General features: G+C 47.9%; 1 protein-coding gene across 1 annotated transcript in view; it reads right to left on the bottom strand.

Moving 5' to 3' along the window:
• The window catches only part of LOC129862934 (von Willebrand factor-like), a 118,540-nt gene that overhangs the window by 71,732 nt on the left and 24,079 nt on the right, over positions 1-22,729 (bottom strand). Inside the window, exons 9-16 of the mRNA XM_055935038.1 lie at positions 9,474-9,585; positions 9,327-9,373; positions 8,636-8,772; positions 4,917-5,055; positions 3,435-3,535; positions 3,161-3,356; positions 1,101-1,316; positions 687-933 (exon numbers count right to left, since the gene is read on the bottom strand). Of these exons, the coding sequence (XP_055791013.1) occupies positions 687-933; positions 1,101-1,316; positions 3,161-3,356; positions 3,435-3,535; positions 4,917-5,055; positions 8,636-8,772; positions 9,327-9,373; positions 9,474-9,585 (1,195 nt within the window). The remainder of the gene's footprint in view (positions 1-686; positions 934-1,100; positions 1,317-3,160; positions 3,357-3,434; positions 3,536-4,916; positions 5,056-8,635; positions 8,773-9,326; positions 9,374-9,473; positions 9,586-22,729) is intronic.

The raw sequence follows: 22,729 nt of genomic DNA, 5'->3' as shown, positions 1-22,729 counted from the left end.
CAACGTCTTCTATCTCTGACAACGTCTTCTATCTCTGACTCCTCTGACAACGTCTTCTATCTCTGACTCCTCTGACAACGTCTTCTATCTCTGACAACGTCTTCTATCTCTGACTCCTCTGACAACGTCTTCTATCTCTGACAACGTCTTCTATCTCTGACTCCTCTGACAACGTCTTCTATCTCTGACTCCTCTGACAACGTCTTCTACCTCTGACTCCTCTGACAACGTCTTCTATCTCTGACAACGTCTTCTATCTCTGACAACGTCTTCTATCTCTGACTCCTCTGACAACGTCTTCTATCTCTGACTCTACTGACAACGTCTTCTATCTCTGACAACGTCTTCTATCTCTGACAACGTCTTCTATCTCTGACAACGTCTTCTATCTCTGACAACGTCTTCTACCTCTGACTCCTCTGACAACGTCTTCTATCTCTGACTCCTCTGACAACGTCTTCTATCTCTGACTCCTCTGACAACGTCTTCTATCTCTGACTCCTCTGACAACGTCTTCTATCTCTGACTCCTCTGACAACGTCTTCTATCTCTGACTCTAATGATACTGTACTTTCTAAGCATGCGACATGTGGTTGTCCCACCTAGCTATCTGAAGATGAATTCACTAACTTGTAGTTTCTCTGGATAAGAGTGTCTCCTAGAAGACTAAAGTGTAAAATGTGTACCAGATGCTGTTGTGGTCAGCGTAGACGTCGTTGGGTTGGTACAGCTGTCCGTCATGCAGGCAGGAGCAGAGGTCAGGTGTCACACACGCCCCCGTTTCACTAAGGTAATGGCCGGGGGGGCAGAAGCATCCCTCCTCACATCCTTCCTCCCCCCCGCATCCAGGCTCCACCCCCGACAGAGAACGACATGATCGCTCACAAACACTGCCACATGTCTTGTACAACTGGCCCACTGGACAATGCATGGCTGTAGCACACACACAGACAGAGGGAGAAAGAGTTATGCATGATACAGACAACAACTCAGATGAAGAACAGGTGTTCCCAAGAGTCTGTGGTGGGCTCTCCATCCTTTATGTAGAGGAGCTGGTTCTTCTGTGTACGTATGTGTGTGTGTGTGTGTGTGTCTGTTACCACAGCGTTCAGGCGTCCTCCAGGTCAGTAGAACTCCCCTAGAAGAGCAAGCAGCGGCGTAGGAGGCCAGAGCGGAACACAGACATTTCTCCCCGTCAGAACACACGCATACGTCGTAACGACAGAACCGCAGGAAGGGGAGGGGATTCACCAGGAAGTGACATGCTCCAAACACCTCTGACATCATCATCCCACATGCCTCCTCTGCAAAACGCACTACAGGGGGAGAAAGGATTCATACTGAACTAAACTGAAAGACTACAGGGAGAGAGATGAGAAACCTTGAACTAAACTAGAGGTAGAGAGATGAGAAACCCTGAACTAAACTACAGAGAGAGAGAGGAGACACACTGAACTAAACTTCAAGGAGAGAGAGGAGACACACTGAACTAAACTACAGGGAGAGAGAAGAGACACACGGAACTAAACTACAGGGAGAGAGAGGAGACACACTGAACTAAACTACAGGAAGAGAGAAGAGACACACTGAACTAAACTACAGGGAGAGAGAGGAGACACACTGAACTAAACTACAGGGAGAGAGAAGAGGCACGCGGAACTAAACTACAGGGGGAGAGGAGACACACTGAACTAAACTACAGGAAGAGAGAAGAGACACACTGAACTAAACTACAGGGAGAGAGAGGAGACACACTGAACTAAACTACAGGAAGAGAGAAGAGACACACTGAACTAAACTACAGGGAGAGAGAAGAGGCACGCGGAACTAAACTACAGGGAGAGAGAGAGAGGAGACACACTGAACTAAACTACAGGAAGAGAGAAGAGACACACTGAACTAAACTACAGGGAGAGAGAGGAGACACACTGAACTAAACTACAGGAAGAGAGAAGAGACACACTGAACTAAACTACAGGGAGAGAGAAGATATACCCTGAAATAAACTACAGGGGGAGAGATGAGACACACTAAACTAAACTACAGGGAGAGAGATGAGACACACTGAACTAAACTACAGGGAGAGAGAAGAGACACACTGAACAAAACTACAGGGAGAGAGAAGAGACACACTGAACAAAACTACAGGGAGAGAGAGGAGACACACTGAACTAAACTACAGGGAGAGAGAGTAGACATACTGAACTAAACTACAGGGAGAGAGAAGAGACACACTGAACTAAACTACAGGGAGAGAGGAGACACACTGAACTAAACTACAGGGAGCGAGAGGAGACACACTGAACTAAACTACAGGGAGAGAGAAGAGACACACTGAACTAAACTTCAGGGAGAGAGAGGAGACACACTGAACTAAACTACAGAGAGAGAGAGTAGACACACTGAACTAAACTACATGGATAGAGAGAGAGGAGACACACGGAACTAAACTACAGGGAGAGAGAAGAGACACACTGAACAAAACTACAGGGAGAGAGAGGAGACACACTGAACTAAACTACAGGGGGAGAGAAGAGACACTGAACTAAACTACAGAGAGAGAGAGTAGACACACTGAACTAAACTACAGGGGGAGAGATGAGACACACTGAACTAAACTACAGGGAGAGAGAAGAGACACACTGAACTAAACTACAGGGAGCGAGAGGAGACACACTGAACTAAACTACAGGGAGAGAGAGAGAGGAGACACACTGAACTAAACTACAGGGAGAGAGAAGAGACACTGAACTAAACTACAGGGAGAGAGAGGAGACACACTGAACTAAACTACAGGGAGAGAGAGAGAGGAGACACACAGAACTAAACTACAGGGAGAGAGAAGAGACACTGAACTAAACTACAGGGAGAGAGAGGAGACACACTGAACTAAACTACAGGGAGAGAGAGGAGACACACTGAACTAAACTACAGGGAGAGAGAGGAGACACACTGAACTAAACTACAGGGAGAGAGAGGAGACACACTGAACTAAACTACAGGGAGAGAGAGGAGACACACTGAACTAAACTTTTACACATTGTTTGTGTGTGTGTGTGTGTGTGTGTGTGTGTGTGTGTGTGTGTGTGTGTGTGTGTGTGTGTGTGTGTGTGTGTGTGTGTGTGTGTGTGTGTGTGTGTGTGTGTGTGTGTGTGTTTACCTCTCTTGGGGTTGAGGGAGCAGGGATCAGTATCCTGTCGATGGGTGGAGTCACAGTCTCCGTTGATCCTCCATGATTGGCCAAATGCCTGTGGCCCCGACTCCACTAGCCCGGCAGCAGACATGAAGTCATCACCTTGGTTACCGTTGTAGTTGCCACAGAGACCGCAGGTATGCCCAGCCCATTCAGGCCCCAACTGGAGGGCGGAACCATGGTTACCAAGGTTACACACACACACCAAACATGCTACAAATAATAAGCCCCACCCCCTCACCTTCAGCAGCACACGGCCCCGCCCATCCCAGTCCAGACGAATGTTGTCTCCAAAGAGAACACGCGCTCCAGACTGCGCTGTCTTCTGGACACGCAAATTACCTTCACACACATATATTACACATCAACTCTCTACCATTTGCTTGTGTGCTAGTGTGTGAGTTTTTAAAATATATATAAAGTCACATACAGATAACGAGACTATGTGAAGGGGGTAACGGTTCCGAGTCAATGTGCTGTGGTACAGGTTATTCGAGGTCATTTGTACATGTAGGTAAAGTAACTATCAGTGTCTAGTGTCTAGGCCTCCCGGGTGGCGCAGTGGTCTAGGACACTGCATCGCAGTGCTAGCTGCGCCACCAGAGTCTCTGGGTTCGCGCCCAGGCTCTGTCGCAGCCGGCTGCAACCGGGAGGTCCGTGGGGCGACGCACAATTGGCATAGCGTCGTCCGGGTTAGGGAGGGTTTGGCCGGTAGGGATATCCTTGTCTCAGTATGTAAAATGTAATAAAATGTATGCACTCTACTGTAAGTCGCTCTGGATAAGAGCGTCTGCTAAATGACTGAAATGTAAATGTAGGTAGGGGTAAAGTGACAATGCATAGATAATAAACAGTGAGTAGCAGCAGGCTTCGGGGTAGACTTGGCACTCTGGGACCGCTTGCCCTGCAGTAGCAGAGAGAACATTCTATGACTTGGGTGGCTGGAGGCTTTGACAATTCTTTTGGCCTTCCTCTGACAACGCCTAGTATATAGGTCTTGGATGTCAGGAAGCTTGGCCCCAGTGATGTACTGGGCTGTACGCATTACCCTCTGTAGAGCCTTACAGTTAGATGCCGAGCAGTTGTCATTCCAGGCGTTGATGCAACTGGTCAGGATGCTCTCGATGGTGCAGCTGCAGAACTTTTTGAGGATCTGGGGACCCATGCCAAATATTTTCAGTCTCCTGAGGGGTAAAAGCTGTTGTGCCCTCTTCACGACTGTCTTGGTGTTCGGACTCTCGACCTGCTCCACTACAGCTCCGTTGATGTGGGGGTAAATGGGGCCTGTTCAGCCCGCCTATTCCTGTAGTCCACAATCAGCTCTTTTGTCTTGCTCACATTGAGGGAGAGGTTGTTGTCCTGGCACCACACTGCCAGGTCTCTGAACTCCTCTCTATAGGCTGTCTCATTGTTATTGGTGATCAGGCCTACCACTGTTGTGTCGTCAGCAAACGTAATGATAGTGTTTGAGTCGTGCTTGGACACGCTTTCGTGGGTGAACAGAGATTACAGGAGGGGACTAAGCACGCAGCCCTGAGGGGCCCCAGTGTTAAGTTTGCCTGCATTAAAGTCCCCGGCCACTAGGAGCGGTGCTTCTGTGTGTGTGTGTGTGTGTGTGTGTGTGTGTGTGTGTGTGTGTGTGTGTGTGTGTGTGTGTGTGTGTGTGTGTGTGTGTGTGTGTGTGTGTGTGTGTGTGTGTGTGTGTGTGTGTGTGTGTGTGTACCATGATTGAGAGGTGTCTGTATGTCCATGTTGTTGACAGAAACCACTCCTCCATGCTTCAGCTTCACTGTCATCCCCTCCAGTGGTGGCAGACTGAGGGTTACTGAGCGCGTGCAGACCGCGTCCTGCTCATCTGCACACTGAAATATACAGAGCCACAATGGAGGACTAGGACACACTGAAATATACAGAGCCACAATGGAGGACTGGGACACACTGAAATATACAGAGCCACAATGGAGGACTGGGACACACTGAAATATACAGAGCCACAATGGAGGACTGGGACACACTGAAATATACAGAGCCACAATGGAGGACTGGGACACACTGAAACACAATGGAGGACTGGGACACACTGAAATATACAGAGCCACAATGGAGGACTGGGACACACTGAAACACAATGGAGGACTGGGACACACTGAAATATACAGAGCCACAATGGAGGACTGGGACACACTGAAATATACAGAGCCACAATGGAGGACTGGGACACACTGAAATATACAGAGCCACAATGGAGGACTGGGACACACTGAAATATACAGAGCCACAATGGAGGACTGGGACACACTGAAACACAATGGAGGACTGGGACACACTGAAATATACAGAGCCACAATGGAGGACTGGGACACACTGAAACACAATGGAGGACTGGGACACACTGAAACACAATGGAGGACTGGGACACACTGAAACACAATGGAGGTCTGGGACACAATGAAACACAACGCAGGACTGGGACACACTGAAACACAGTGGAGGACTGGGACACACTGAAACACAATGGAGGACTGGGACACACTGAAACACAATGGAGGACTGGGACACACTGAAACACAGTGGAGGACTGGGACACACTGAAACACAATGGAGGACTGGGACACACTGAAACACAATGGAGGACTGGGACACACTGAAACACAATGGAGGACTGGGACACACTGAAACACAATGGAGGACTGAGACACACTGAAACACAGTGGAGGACTGGGACACACTGAAACACAATGGAGGACTGGGACACACTGAAACACAAAGGAGGACTGGGACACGGAAGTACACATGGCAACGATGGCCAGCAGTGTGATACAGCACACTGAAAAAAGAGTGCCACAATGTTGGACTGAAAGAACATGAAACGTAATGGAGAACATAGTTGAGTTATAATAGAGAATAAGATCCATAATGGAGGACATAGTTGAGTTATAATAGAGAATAAGATCCATAATGGAGGACATAGTTGAGTTATAATAGAGAATAAGATCCATAATGGAGACAATAGTTGAGTTATAATAGAGAATAAGATCCATAATGGAGGATATATTTGAGTTATAATAGAGAATAAGATCCATAATGGAGGATATAGTTGAGTTATAATAGAGAATAAGATCCATAATGGAGGACATAGTTGAGTTATAATAGAGAATAAGATCCATAATGGAGGACATAGTTAAGTTATAATAGAGAATAAGATCCATAATGGAGGACATAGTTGAGTTATAACAGAGAATAAGATCCATAATGGAGGACATAGTTGAGTTATAATAGAGAATAAGATCCATAATGGAGGACATAGTTGAGTTATAATAGAGAATATGATCCATAATGGAGGACATAGTTGAGTTATAATAGAGAATAAGATCCATAATGGAGGACATAGTTGAGTTGTAATAGAGAATAAGATCCATAATGGAGGACATAGTTGAGTTGTAATAGAGAATAAGATCCATAATGGAGGACATAGTTGAGTTATAATAGAGAATAAGATCCATAATGGAGGATATATTTGAGTTATAATAGAGAATATGATCCATAATGGAGGACATAGTTGAGTTATAATAGAGAATAAGATCCATAATGTAGGACATAGTTGAGTTATAATAGAGAATATGATCCATAATGGAGGACATAGTTGAGTTATAATAGAGAATAAGATCCATAATGGAGGATATATTTGAGTTATAATAGAGAATAAGGTCCATAATGGAGGATATATTTGAGTTATAATAGAGAATATGATCCATAATGGAGGACATAGTTGAGTTGTAATAGAGAATAAGATCCATAATGGAGGACATAGTTGAGTTATAATAGAGAATAAGATCCATAATGGAGGATATACGTTACCAGTCAAAAGGTTGGACACACCAACTGATTCCAGGGTTTTTCATTATTTTTCCAATTTTCTCCATTGTATAATAATAAAGACATCAAAACTATGAAATAGCACATATGGAATCATGTAGTAACCAAAAAAGAGTAAAAAAAATCGAAATATATTTTATATTTGAGTTTCATTAAAGCCACCCTTTGCCTTTATGACATCTTTCACACTCTTGGCATTCTCTCAACCAGTTTCATGAGTTCGTCACCTGGAATGCATATCAACTAATAGGTGTGCCTTCTTAAAAGTTAATTAGTGGAATTTATGTCCTTTTTAATATTATTGAGCCATTCAGTTGTGTTGTGAGGTAGGGGTACAGGTAGGGTTGGTATACAGAAGATAACCCTATTTAGTAAAAGACCAAGTCCATATTATGGCAATAACATCTCAAATAAGCAAAGAGAAATGACAGACCATCATTGATTTATGACATGAAGGTCAGTCAATCCAGAGAATGTCAAGAACCTTTAAAGTTTATTCAAATATAGTTGCAAAAACCATCAAGCGCTATGATGAAACTGGCTCTCATGAGGACCGACAAAGGAAAGAAAGACCCAGAGTTACCTCTGCTGCAGAGGATCAGTTCAATAGAGTTACCAGCATCAGAAATTGGAGCCCAAATAAATGCTTCACAAAGTTCAAGTAACAGACACATCTCAACATCAACTGTTCAGAGGAATAAGGTCGAAATACTGCAACAAAAAAAACACAACTAAAGGACACCAATAAGATGAAGAGACTTGCTTGGGCCAACAAACACGAGCAATGGACATTAGACCGGTGGAACTCTGTCCGGATGATCTCTGCATGTGTGGTTCCCACCGTGAAGCATGGAGGAGGTGTGATGGTGTGGGGGTGCTTTTTGCTGGTGACACTGTCAGGGATTTATTTAGAATTCAAGGCACACTTAACCAGCATGGCTACCAGAGCATTCTGCAGCGATACGCCATCCCATCTGGTTTGGGCTTAGTGGGACTATCATTTGTTTTTCAACAGGACAATGACCCTACACACCCCCAGGCTGTGTAAGGGCTATTTGACCAAGAAGGAGAGCGATGGAGTGCTGCATCTGATGACCTGGCCTCCACAATCACCTGACATCAACCCAGTTGAGATGGTTTGGAATGAGTTGGACCACAGAGTGAAGGAAAAGCAGCCAACAAGTGCTCAGCATAAGTGGGAACTCTTTCAGGACTGTTGGATAATGCATTCCAGGTGAAGCTGGTTGAGAGAATGCAAAGAGTGTGCAAAGCTATCATCAAGGCAAAGGGTGGCTACTTTGAAGAATCTAAAATCTAAAATATATTTTGATTTGTTTAACAGTTTTTTGGTTACTACATGATTCCAAATGTGTTATTTCATAGTTTTGATGTCTAGAAAGAAATATCCTGGAATGAGTAGCTGTGTCCAAACTTTTGACGGGTACAGTATTTTAAATGACCCCATTTTCATAAATGTAATGATATAAGCTTGAACTCATTTAAAAACAGTAGGTGACTTGCAGCAGGAAGTATGCAGGATGTTTATATGGGATGGAAGTGTGTTACCTGAACAGTTTCTATGATGACAGAGAAGTGGTTGTCAGTGCAGTCTCTAGCCAGCAGGTACTGACAGTGGCCAGAGAAGGTAAAGAACTTGTTGTCAAACGTCTTGAAGTGAGACTGGCCTGTCACTAAGCACTCCCCTGCAAAAGGACACACAACACAGCACTGAGGGAGTGTCTGTGAGTGAGGGTGTGTTTCTGTGAGTGAGGGTGTGTTTCTGTGAGTGAGGGTGTGTTTGTGTGAGTGAGGGTGTGTTTGTGTGAGTGTGTATGTTTGTGTGAGTGAGGGTGTATATGTGTGCGTGTGTGTATGTGTGCATGTGTGTTTGTGTGAGTGTGTGTGTGTGTGAGAGTGTTTGTGTGCATGTGTGTATGTCTGTATGTCTGTTTGTGTGAGTGAGGGTCTCTTTGTGTGAGTGAGGGTGTGTTTGTGTGAGTGAGGGTCTCTTTGTGTGAGTGAGGGTGTGTTTGTGTGAGTGAGGGTCTCTTTGTGTGAGTGAGGGTGTGTTTGTGTGAGTGAGGGTCTCTTTGTGTGAGTGAGGGTGTGTTTGTGTGAGTGAGTGAGTGTGTGTATGTGTGTATGTCTGTATGTGTGTTTGTGTGAGTGAGGGTCTCTTTGTGTGAGTGAGGGTGTGTTTGTGTGTGTGTGTGTGTGTGTGTGTGTGTGTGTGTGAGCGTGTATGTGTGTGTCTCACCAGGACAGCCTTGGTTGGTACACTCCCAGGAGCCGTGTCGACAGATGCTGGAGAAAGAAGAGAGGAGAGAAACAGCATTAACGATACCATCACTTAGAGGAAGACCCCACTGTCCTGACAGCATCACAACTCTGTGTGTTTGTGTACCAGGTGTTGCAGTCTTGTGAGATGCTGGAGCCAGGAGGGAAGTGTTGACCCATGTGAAGACAGGAGCAGTGAGACACCTCCACACAGAGACCACCATCCAGCACCTTCCCCACTGACACAGAGAGAGAGAGAGGGTTAACACCTCCACACAGAGACCACCATCCAGCACCTTCCCCACTGACACAGAGAGAGAGAGAGGGTTAACACCTCCACACAGAGACCACCATCCAGCACCTTCCCCACTGACACAGAGAGAGAGAGGGTTAACACCTTCCCCACTGACAGAGAGAGAGAGAGAGTTAATACCTCACCCACTGACACAGAGAGAGAGAGAGTTAACACCTTCCCCAATGACAAAGAGAGAGAGAGAGTTAACACCTCACCCACTGACACAGAGAGAGAGAGAGTTAACACCTCACCCACTGACACAGAGAAAGAGAGAGTTAACACCTTCCCCACTGACACAGCGAGAGAGAGAGTTAACACCTCACCCACTGACACAGAGAGAGAGAGAGTTAACACCTTCCCCACTGACACAGAGAGAGAGAGAGTTAACACCTCACCCACTGACACAGAGAGAGAGAGAGTTAACACCTCACCCACTGACACAGAGAGAGAGAGTTAACACCTCACCCACTGACACAGAGAGAGAGAGAGTTAACACCTCACCCACTGACACAGAGAGAGAGAGAGTTAACACCTCACCCACTGACACAGAGAGAGAGAGGGTTAACACCTCCACACAGAGACCACCATCCAGCACCTTCCCCACTGACACAGAGAGAGAGAGAGTTAACACCTCACCCACTGACACAGAGAGAGAGAGAGTTAACACCTTCCCCACTGACACAGAGAGAGAGAGGGTTAACACCTCCACACAGAGACCACCATCCAGCACCTTCCCCACTGACACAGAGAGAGAGAGAGGGTTAACACCTCCACACAGAGACCACCATCCAGCACCTTCCCCACTGACACAGAGAGAGAGAGAGTTAACACCTCACCCACTGACACAGAGAGAGAGTTAACACCTCACCCACTGACACAGAGAGAGAGGGTTAATACCTTACCCACTGACACAGAGAGAGAGGGTTAATACCTTACCCACTGACACAGAGAGAGAGGGTTAATACCTTACCCACTGACACACAGAGAGAGGGTTAACACCTCACCCACTGACACAGAGAGAGAGAGTTAACACCTTACCCACTGACACAGAGAGAGAGAGAGTTAACACCTTACCCACTGACACAGAGAGAGAGAGTTAACACCTCACCCACTGACACAGAGAGAGAGTTAACACCTTCCCCACTGACACAGAGAGAGAGGGTTAACACCTTACCCACTGACACAGAGAGAGAGAGTTAACACCTTACCCACTGACACAGAGAGAGACTTAACACCTCACCCACTGACACAGAGAGAGAGAGTTAACACCTCACCAACTGACACAGAGAGAGAGAGTTAACACCTCACCCACTGACACAGAGAGAGAGAGAGAGAGAGTTAAAACCTTCCCCACTGACACAGAGAGAGAGAGTTAACACCTCACCCACTGACACAGAGAGAGAGAGTTAACACCTCACCCACTGACACAGAGAGAGAGAGTTAACACCTCACCCACTGACACAGAGAGAGAGTTAACACCTCACCCACTGACACAGAGAGAGAGAGTTAACACCTCACCCACTGACACAGAGAGAGAGAGTTAACACCTTACCCACTGACACAGAGAGAGAGAGTTAACACCTCACCCACTGACACAGAGAGAGAGAGTTAACACCTCACCCACTGACACAGAGAGAGAGAGTTAACACCTCACCCACTGACACAGAGAGAGAGGGTTAACACCTCACCCACTGACACAGAGAGAGAGAGTTAAAACCTTCCCCACTGACACAGAGAGAGAGAGTTAACACCTTACCCACTGACACAGAGAGAGAGTTAACACCTCACCCACTGACACAGAGAGAGAGAGTTAACACCTCACCCACTGACACAGAGAGAGAGAGTTAACACCTCACCCACTGACACAGAGAGAGAGAGTTAACACCTTCCCCACTGACACAGAGAGAGAGAGTTAAAACCTTCCCCACTGACACAGAGAGAGAGAGTTAACACCTCACCCACTGACACAGAGAGAGAGAGGGTTAACACCTTACCCACTGACACAGAGAGAGAGAGTTAACACCTCACCCACTGACACAGAGAGAGAGTTAACACCTTCCCCACTGACACAGAGAGAGAGGGTTAACACCTTCCCCACTGACACAGAGAGAGAGGGTTAACACCTCACCCACTGACACAGAGAGAGAGTTAACACCTCACCCACTGACACAGAGAGAGAGAGTTAACACCTCACCCACTGACACAGAGAGAGAGAGTTAACACCTCACCCACTGACACAGAGAGAGAGTTAACACCTCACCCACTGACACAGAGAGAGAGAGTTAACACCTTCCCCACTGACACAGAGAGAGAGAGAGAGTTAACACCTTACCCACTGACACAGAGAGAGAGAGTTAACACCTCACCCACTGACACAGAGAGAGAGAGTTAACACCTTACCCACTGACACAGAGAGAGAGAGAGAGAGAGAGAGAGAGAGAGAGAGAGAGAGAGAGAGAGAGAGAGAGAGAGAGAGTTAACACCTTCCCCACTGACACACACAGAGAGAGAGAGTTAACACCTCACCCACTGACACAGAGAGAGAGAGTTAACACCTCACCCACTGACACAGAGAGAGAGGGTTAACACCTCACCCACTGACACAGAGAGAGAGAGAGAGTTAACACCTTACCCACTGACACAGAGAGAGAGAGTTAACACCTCACCCACTGACACAGAGAGAGAGAGTTAACACCTTACCCACTGACACAGAGAGAGAGAGAGAGAGAGAGAGAGAGAGAGAGAGAGAGAGAGAGAGAGAGAGAGAGAGAGTTAACACCTTCCCCACTGACACACACAGAGAGAGAGAGTTAACACCTCACCCACTGACACAGAGAGAGAGATTTAACACCTCACCCACTGACACAGAGAGAGAGAGTTAACACATCACCCACTGACACAGAGAGAGAGAGAGAGTTAACACCTCACCCACTGACACAGAGAGAGGGTTAACACCTCACCCACTGACACAGAGAGAGAGTTAACACCTCACCCACTGACACAGAGAGAGAGAGTTAACACCTCACCCACTGACACAGAGAGAGAGAGTTAACACCTCACCCACTGACACAGAGAGAGAGAGTTAACACCTCACCCACTGACACAGAGAGAGAGAGAGAGTTAACACCTCACCCACTGACACAGAGAGAGAGAGAGAGTTAACACCTCACCCACTGACACAGAGAGAGGGTTAACACCTCACCCACTGACACAGAGAGAGAGATTTAACACCTCACCCACTGACACAGAGAGAGGGTTAACACCTCACCCACTGACACAGAGAGAGAGTTAACACCTCACCCACTGACACAGAGAGAGAGAGAGAGTTAACACCTCACCCACTGACACAGAGAGAGGGTTAACACCTCACCCACTGACACAGAGAGAGAGATTTAACACCTCACCCACTGACACAGAGAGAGAGAGTTAACACCTCACCCACTGACACAGAGAGAGAGATTTAACACCTTCCCCACTGACACAGAGAGAGAGAGTTAACACCTTACCCACTGACACAGAGAGAGAGAGAGAGAGAGAGAGAGAGAGAGAGAGAGAGAGAGAGAGAGAGAGAGAGAGAGAGAGAGAGAGAGAGTTAATACCTTACCCACCGACAAAGGGAGAGAGATTTAACACCTTCCCCACTGACACAGAGAGAGAGAGTTAACACCTTACCCACTGACACAGAGAGAGAGTTAACACCTCACCCACTGACACAGAGAGAGAGAGAGAGTTAACACCTTCCCCACTGACACAGAGAGAGATTTAACACCTCACCCACTGACACAGAGAGAGAGAGTTAACACCTTACCCACTGACACAGAGAGAGAGTTAACACCTCACCCACTGACACAGAGAGAGAGAGAGAGAGAGAGAGAGAGAGAGAGAGATAGTTAATACCTTACCCACCGACAAAGGGAGAGAGATTTAACACCTTCCCCACTGACACAGAGAGAGAGTTAACACCTTCCCCACTGACAGAGAGAGAGAGAGTTAACACCTCACCCACTGACACAGAGAGAGAGTTAACACCTCACCCACTGACACAGAGAGAGAGAGAGTTAACACCTTCCCCACTGACACAGAGAGAGAGAGAGATTTAACACCTTCCCCACTGACACAGAGAGAGAGGGTTAACACCTTACCCACTGACACAGAGAGAGAGAGTTAACACCTCACCCACTGACACAGAGAGAGAGTTAACACCTCACCCACTGACACAGAGAGAGAGAGAGTTAACACCTCACCCACTGACACAGAGAGAGAGAGAGTTAACACCTCACCCACTGACACAGAGAGAGAGAGTTAACACCTTCCCCACTGACACAGAGAGAGAGGGTTAACACCTTACCCACTGACACAGAGAGAGAGAGTTAACACCTCACCCACTGACACAGAGAGAGAGTTAACACCTCACCCACTGACACAGAGAGAGAGAGTTAACACCTCACCCACTGACACACAGAGAGAGGGTTAACACCTTCCCCACTGACACAGAGAGAGAGAGTTAATACCTTACCCACTGACACACAGAGAGAGAGGGTTAACACCTTCCCCACTGACACACAGAGAGAGGGGGTTAACACCTTCCCCACTGACACACAGAGAGAGAGTTAATACCTTACCCACTGACAGACAGAGAGAGGGGGTTAACACCTTCCCCACTGACACACAGAGAGAGGGGGTTAACACCTTCCCCACTGACACAGAGAGAGAGAGTTAATACCTTACCCACTGACACACAGAGAGAGAGGGTTAACACCTCACCCACTGACACAGAGAGAGAGGGTTAACACCTTCCCCACTGACACAGAGAGAGAGTTAACACCTTCCCCACTGACAGAGAGAGAGAGAGTTAATACCTCACCCACTGACACAGAGAGAGAGTTAACACCTCACCCACTGACACAGAGAGAGAGTTAACACCTCACCCACTGACACAGAGAGAGAGAGAGTTAACACCTCACCCACTGACACAGAGAGAGAGAGGGTTAACACCTTCCCCACTGACACACAGAGAGAGAGGGTTAACACCTTCCCCACTGACACACAGAGAGAGGGTTAACACCTTACCCACTGACACAGAGAGAGAGAGTTAATACCTTACCCACTGACACAGAGAGAGAGAGTTAATACCTTACCCACTGACACACAGAGAGAGAGGGTTAACACCTTCCCCACTGACACACAGAGAGAGGGGGTTAACACCTTCCCCACTGACACACAGAGAGAGAGTTAATACCTTACCCACTGACAGACAGAGAGAGGGGGTTAACACCTTCCCCACTGACACACAGAGAGAGGGGGTTAACACCTTCCCCACTGACACAGAGAGAGAGAGTTAATACCTTACCCACTGACACACAGAGAGAGAGGGTTAACACCTCACCCACTGACACAGAGAGAGAGGGTTAACACCTTCCCCACTGACACAGAGAGAGAGTTAACACCTTCCCCACTGACAGAGAGAGAGAGAGTTAACACCTCACCCACTGACACAGAGAGAGAGTTAACACCTCACCCACTGACACAGAGAGAGAGAGAGAGAGTTAACACCTCACCCACTGACACAGAGAGAGAGAGAGAGTTAACACCTCACCCACTGACACAGAGAGAGAGAGAGAGTTAACACCTCACCCACTGACACAGAGAGAGAGAGAGAGTTAACACCTCACCCACTGACACAGAGAGAGAGAGTTAATACCTCACCCACTGACACAGAGAGAGAGAGAGAGTTAACACCTCACCCACTGACACAGAGAGAGAGAGAGAGTTAACACCTCACCCACTGACACAGAGAGAGAGAGTTAATACCTCACCCACTGACACACAGAGAGAGAGGGTTAACACCTCACCCACTGACACAGAGAGAGAGAGTTAGCACCTTACCCACTGACACACAGAGAGAGAGGGTTAATACCTCACCCACTGACACAGAGAGAAAGAGTTAACACCTCACCCACTGACACAGAGAGAGAGAGTTAGCACCTTACCCACTGACACACAGAGAGAGAGGGTTAACACCTTACCCACTGACACAGAGAGAGAGAGTTAACACCTCACCCACTGACACAGAGAGAGAGAGTTAACACCTTACCCACTGACACAGAGAGAGAGAGTTAACACCTTACCCACTGACACAGAGAGAGAGAGTTAACACCTCACCCACTGACACAGAGAGAGAGAGTTAACACCTCACCCACTGACACAGAGAGAGAGAGTTAACACCTCACCCACTGACACAGAGAGAGAGAGGGTTAACACCTTACCCACTGACACAGAGAGAGAGAGTTAACACCTCACCCACTGACACAGAGAGAGAGTTAACACCTTCCCCACTGACACAGAGAGAGAGAGTTAACACCTCACCCACTGACACAGAGAGAGAGAGAGTTAACACCTCACCCACTGACACAGAGAGAGAGAGTTAAAACCTTCCCCACTGACACAGAGAGAGAGAGTTAACACCTCAATCACTTACACAGAGAGAGAGGGTTAACACCTCACCCACTGACACAGAGAAAGAGAGTTAACACCTTCCCCACTGACACAGAGAGAGAGAGTTAACACATTACCCACTGACAGAGAAAGAGAGTTAACACCTTCCCCACTGACACAGAGAGAGAGAGTTAACACCTTCCCCACTGACACAGAGAGAGAGAGTTAATACCTTACCCACTGACACAGAGAGAGAGAGAGTTAACACCTCACCCACTGACAGAGAAAGAGAGAGTTAAGACCTTCCCCACTGACACACACAGAGAGAGAGAGTTAACACCTCACCCACTGACACAGAGAGAGAGAGAGAGTTAACACCTTACCCACTGACACAGAGAGAGAGATTTAACACCTCACCCACTGACACAGAGAGAGAGAGTTAACACCTCACCCACTGACACAGAGAGAGAGATTTAACACCTTCCCCACTGACACAGAGAGAGAGAGTTAACACCTCACCCACTGACACAGAGAGAGAGAGAGAGAGAGAGAGAGAGAGAGAGAGAGAGAGAGAGAGAGAGAGAGAGATAGTTAATACCTTACCCACCGACAAAGGGAGAGAGATTTAACACCTTCCCCACTGACACAGAGAGAGAGAGTTAACACCTCACCCACTGACACAGAGAGAGAGAGAGAGTTAACACCTTCCCCACTGACACAGAGAGAGAGTTAACACCTTCCCCACTGACACAGAGAGAGATTTAACACCTCACCCACTGACACAGAGAGAGAGAGTTAACACCTCACCCACTGACACAGAGAGAGAGAGTTAACACCTCACCCACTGACACAGAGAGAGAGAGAGTTAACACCTCACCCACTGACACAGAGAGAGAGAGAGAGAGAGAGAGAGAGAGAGAGAGATAGTTAATACCTTACCCACCGACACAGAGAGAGAGAGTTAACACCTCACCCACTGACACAGAGAGAGAGTTAACACCTCACCCACTGACACAGAGAGAGAGGGTTAACACCTCACCCACTGACACAGAGAGAGAGAGTTAACACCTCACCCACTGACACAGAGAGAGAGAGTTAACACCTCACCCACTGACACAGAGAGAGAGAGTTAACACCTCACCCACTGACACAGAGAGAGAGGGTTAACACCTTACCCACTGACACAGAGAGAGAGTTAACACCTCACCCACTGACACAGAGAGAGAGAGTTAATACCTTACCCACTGACACACAGAGAGAGAGGGTTAACACCTCACCCACTGACACAGAGAGAGAGAGTTAATACCTTACCCACTGACAGACAGAGAGAGGGTTAATACCTCACCCACTGACACACAGAGAGAGGGGGTTAACACCTTCCCCACTGACACACAGAGAGAGAGGGTTAACACCTTACCCACTGACACAGAGGGAGAGAGAGTTAACACCTCACCCACTGACACAGAGAGAGAGAGTTAACACCTTCCCCACTGACACACAGAGAGAGGGGGTTAACACCTTCCCCACTGACACACAGAGAGAGAGGGTTAACACCTTCCCCACTGACACACAGAGAGAGAGGGTTAACACCTTCCCCACTGACACACAGAGAGAGGGGGTTAACACCTTACCCACTGACACACAGAGAGAGGGGGTTAACACCTTCCCCACTGACACACAGAGAGAGGGGGTTAACACCTTCCCCACTGACACACAGAGAGAGAGGGTTAACACCTTCCCCACTGACACACAGAGAGAGAGTTAACACCTTCCCCACTGACACACAGAGAGAGAGGGTTAACACCTTCCCCACTGACACACAGAGAGAGAGTTAACACCTCACCCACTGACACAGAGAGAGAGGGTTAACACCTCACCCACTGACACAGAGAGAGAGAGTTAACACCTCACCCACTGACACAGAGAGAGAGGGTTAACACCTTCCCCACTGACACAGAGAGAGAGTTAACACCTTCCCCACTGACAGAGAGAGAGAGAGTTAACACCTCACCCACTGACACAGAGAGAGAGTTAACACCTCACCCACTGACACAGAGAGAGAGAGTTAATACCTCACCCACTGACACAGAGAGAGAGAGAGAGTTAACACCTCACCCACTGACACAGAGAGAGAGAGAGAGTTAACACCTCACCCACTGACACAGAGAGAGAGAGTTAATACCTCACCCACTGACACAGAGAGAGAGAGAGAGTTAACACCTCACCCACTGACACAGAGAGAGAGAGAGAGTTAACACCTCACCCACTGACACAGAGAGAGAGAGTTAATACCTCACCCACTGACACAGAGAGAGAGAGAGAGTTAACACCTCACCCACTGACACAGAGAGAGAGAGAGAGTTAACACCTCACCCACTGACACACAGAGAGAGAGGGTTAACACCTTACCCACTGACACAGAGAGAGAGAGTTAACACCTCACCCACTGACACAGAGAGAGAGAGTTAACACCTCACCCACTGACACAGAGAGAGAGAGAGAGTTAACACCTCACCCACTGACACAGAGAGAGAGAGAGAGTTAATACCTCACCCACTGACACACAGAGAGAGAGGGTTAACACCTTACCCACTGACACAGAGAGAGAGAGTTAACACCTTACCCACTGACACAGAGAGAGAGAGTTAACACCTCACCCACTGACACAGAGAGAGAGAGTTAACACCTCACCCACTGACACAGAGAGAGAGAGTTAACACCTCACCCACTGACACAGAGAGAGAGGGTTAACACCTCACCCACTGACACAGAGAGAGAGAGAGAGAGAGAGAGAGAGAGAGAGAGAGAGAGAGAGAGAGAGTTAAAACCTTACCCACTGACACAGAGAGAGAGAGAGAGAGAGTTAAAACCTTACCCACTGACACAGAGAGAGAGAGAGAGAGAGTTAACACCTCACCCACTGACACAGAGAGAGAGTTAACACCTCACCCACTGACACAGAGAGAGAGAGAGTTAACACCTCACCCACTGACACAGAGAGAGAGAGTTAACACCTTACCCACTGACACAGAGAGAGAGAGTTAACACCTCACCCACTGACACAGAGAGAGAGAGTTAACACCTCACCCACTGACACAGAGAGAGAGAGAGAGTTAACACCTCACCCACTGACACAGAGAGAGAGAGTTAATACCTCACCCACTGACACAGAGAGAGAGAGAGAGTTAACACCTCACCCACTGACACAGAGAGAGAGAGAGAGTTAACACCTCACCCACTGACACAGAGAGAGAGAGTTAACACCTCACCCACTGACACAGAGAGAGAGAGTTAGCACCTTACCCACTGACACACAGAGAGAGGGTTAACACCTTACCCACTGACACAGAGAGAGAGAGTTAATACCTTACCCACTGACACACAGAGAGAGAGAGTTAACACCTCACCCACTGACACAGAGAGAGAGAGGGTTAACACCTCACCCACTGACACAGAGAGAGAGAGTTAACACCTTACCCACTGACACAGAGAGAGAGAGTTAACACCTCACCCACTGACACAGAGAGAGAGTTAACACCTCACCCACTGACACAGAGAGAGAGGGTTAACACCTTCCCCACTGACACAGAGAGAGAGTTAACACCTTCCCCACTGACAGAGAGAGAGAGAGTTAACACCTCACCCACTGACACAGAGAGAGAGTTAACACCTCACCCACTGACACAGAGAGAGAGAGTTAATACCTTACCCACTGACACACAGAGAGAGAGGGTTAACACCTTACCCACTGACACAGAGAGAGAGAGTTAATACCTTACCCACTGACACACAGAGAGAGGGGGTTAACACCTTCCCCACTGACACACAGAGAGAGAGGGTTAACACCTTCCCCACTGACACACAGAGAGAGGGGGTTAACACCTTACCCACTGACACACAGAGAGAGGGGGTTAACACCTTCCCCACTGACACACAGAGAGAGAGGGTTAACACCTTCCCCACTGACACACAGAGAGAGAGTTAATACCTTACCCACTGACAGACAGAGAGAGAGAGTTAACACCTTCCCCACTGACACACAGAGAGAGAGTTAACACCTTCCCCACTGACACACAGAGAGAGAGAGTTAACACCTTCCCCACTGACACACAGAGAGAGAGTTAACACCTTCCCCACTGACACACAGAGAGAGAGTTAACACCTTCCCCACTGACACACAGAGAGAGAGTTAATACCTTACCCACTGACAGACAGAGAGAGAGAGTTAACACCTTCCCCACTGACACACAGAGAGAGAGTTAACACCTTCCCCACTGACACACAGAGAGAGAGAGTTAACACCTTCCCCACTGACACACAGAGAGAGAGTTAACACCTTCCCCACTGACACACAGAGAGAGAGTTAACACCTTCCCCACTGACACACAGAGAGAGAGGGTTAACACCTTCCCCACTGACACACAGAGAGAGGGGGTTAACACCTTCCCCACTGACACACAGAGAGAGAGGGTTAACACCTTACCCACTGACACAGAGAGAGAGAGTTAACACCTCACCCACTGACACAGAGAGAGAGGGTTAACACCTTCCCCACTGACACAGAGAGAGAGTTAACACCTTCCCCACTGACAGAGAGAGAGAGAGTTAACACCTCACCCACTGACACAGAGAGAGAGTTAACACCTCACCCACTGACACAGAGAGAGAGAGTTAATACCTCACCCACTGACACAGAGAGAGAGAGAGAGTTAACACCTCACCCACTGACACAGAGAGAGAGAGAGAGTTAACACCTCACCCACTGACACAGAGAGAGAGAGTTAATACCTCACCCACTGACACAGAGAGAGAGAGAGAGTTAACACCTCACCCACTGACACAGAGAGAGAGAGAGAGTTAACACCTCACCCACTGACACAGAGAGAGAGAGTTAACACCTCACCCACTGACACAGAGAGAGAGAGTTAATACCTCACCCACTGACACAGAGAGAGAGAGTTAATACCTCACCCACTGACACAGAGAGAGAGAGAGAGTTAACACCTCACCCACTGACACAGAAAGAGAGAGAGAGTTAACACCTCACCCACTGACACAGAGAGAGAGAGTTAATACCTCACCCACTGACACAGAGAGAGAGTTAACACCTTCCCCACTGACACAGAGAGAGAGAGAGTTAACACCTTACCCACTGACACACAGAGAGAGAGGGTTAACACCTTACCCACTGACACAGAGAGAGAGAGTTAATACCTTACCCACTGACACACAGAGAGAGAGAGTTAACACCTCACCCACTGACACAGAGAGAGAGAGTTAACACCTCACCCACTGACACAGAGAGAGAGAGTTAACACCTCACCCACTGACACAGAGAGAGAGAGTTAACACCTTACCCACTGACACAGAGAGAGTTAACACCTCACCCACTGACACAGAGAGAGAGAGTTAACACCTCACCCACTGACACAGAGAGAGAGAGAGAGAGAGAGTTAACACCTCACCCACTGACACAGAGAGAGAGAGGGTTAACACCTTCCCCACTGACACAGAGAGAGAGTTAACACCTTCCCCACTGACACAGAGAGAGAGAGTTAACACCTTACCCACTGACACAGAGAGAGAGGGTTAACACCTTCCCCACTGACACAGAGAGAGAGTTAACACCTTCCCCACTGACACAGAGAGAGAGTTAACACCTTACCCACTGACACAGAGAGAGAGAGTTAACACCTTACCCACTGACACAGAGAGAGAGGGTTAACACCTTACCCACTGACACAGAGAGAGAGATTTAACACCTCACCCACTGACACAGAGAGAGAGTTAATACCTCACCCACTGACACAGAGAGAGAGTTAACACCTTCCCCACTGACACACAGAGAGAGGGTTAACACCTTCCCCACTGACACACAGAGAGAGGGTTAACACCTTACCCACTGACACACAGAGAGAGAGGGTTAACACCTTCCCCACTGACACACAGAGAGAGGGTTAACACCTCACCCACTGACACAGAGAGAGAGTTAACACCTCACCCACTGACGCAGAGAGAGAGAGTTAACACCTTACCCACTGACACACAGAGAGAGAGGGTTAACACCTAACCCACTGACAGAGAAAGAGAGAGTTAACACCTTCCCCACTGACACAGAGAGAGAGGGTTAACACCTTCCCCACTGACACACAGAGAGAGAGGGTTAACACCTTACCCACTGACACAGAGAGAGAGTTAACACCTTCCCCACTGACACAGAGAGAGAGAGAGAGAGGGTTAACACCTTCCCCACTGACACAGAGAGAGAGTTAACACCTTCCCCACTGACACAGAGAGAGAGAGTTAACACCTTCCCCACTGACACAGAGAGAGAGGGTTAACACCTTCCCCACTGACACAGAGAGAGAGAGTTAACACCTCACCCACTGACAGAGAAAGAGAGAGAGAGTTAACACCTTCCCCACTGACACAGAGAGAGAGAGTTAACACCTCACCCACTGACACAGAGAGAGAGAGAGTTAACACCTTCCCCACTGACACAGAGAGAGAGAGTTAACACCTTCCCCACTGACAGAGAAAGAGAGTTAACACCTTCCCCACTGACACAGAGAGAGAGAGTTAACACCTTCCCCACTGACAGAGAAAGAGAGAGAGAGTTAACACCTCACCCACTGACACAGAGAGAGAGAGTT

Source organism: Salvelinus fontinalis, chromosome 9, assembly GCF_029448725.1.
Source record: "Salvelinus fontinalis isolate EN_2023a chromosome 9, ASM2944872v1, whole genome shotgun sequence".
NCBI lineage: Eukaryota > Metazoa > Chordata > Actinopteri > Salmoniformes > Salmonidae > Salvelinus > Salvelinus fontinalis.
Note: the sequence above shows the minus strand (reverse complement) of the source record. Positions and strands in the feature narration are given on the sequence as shown.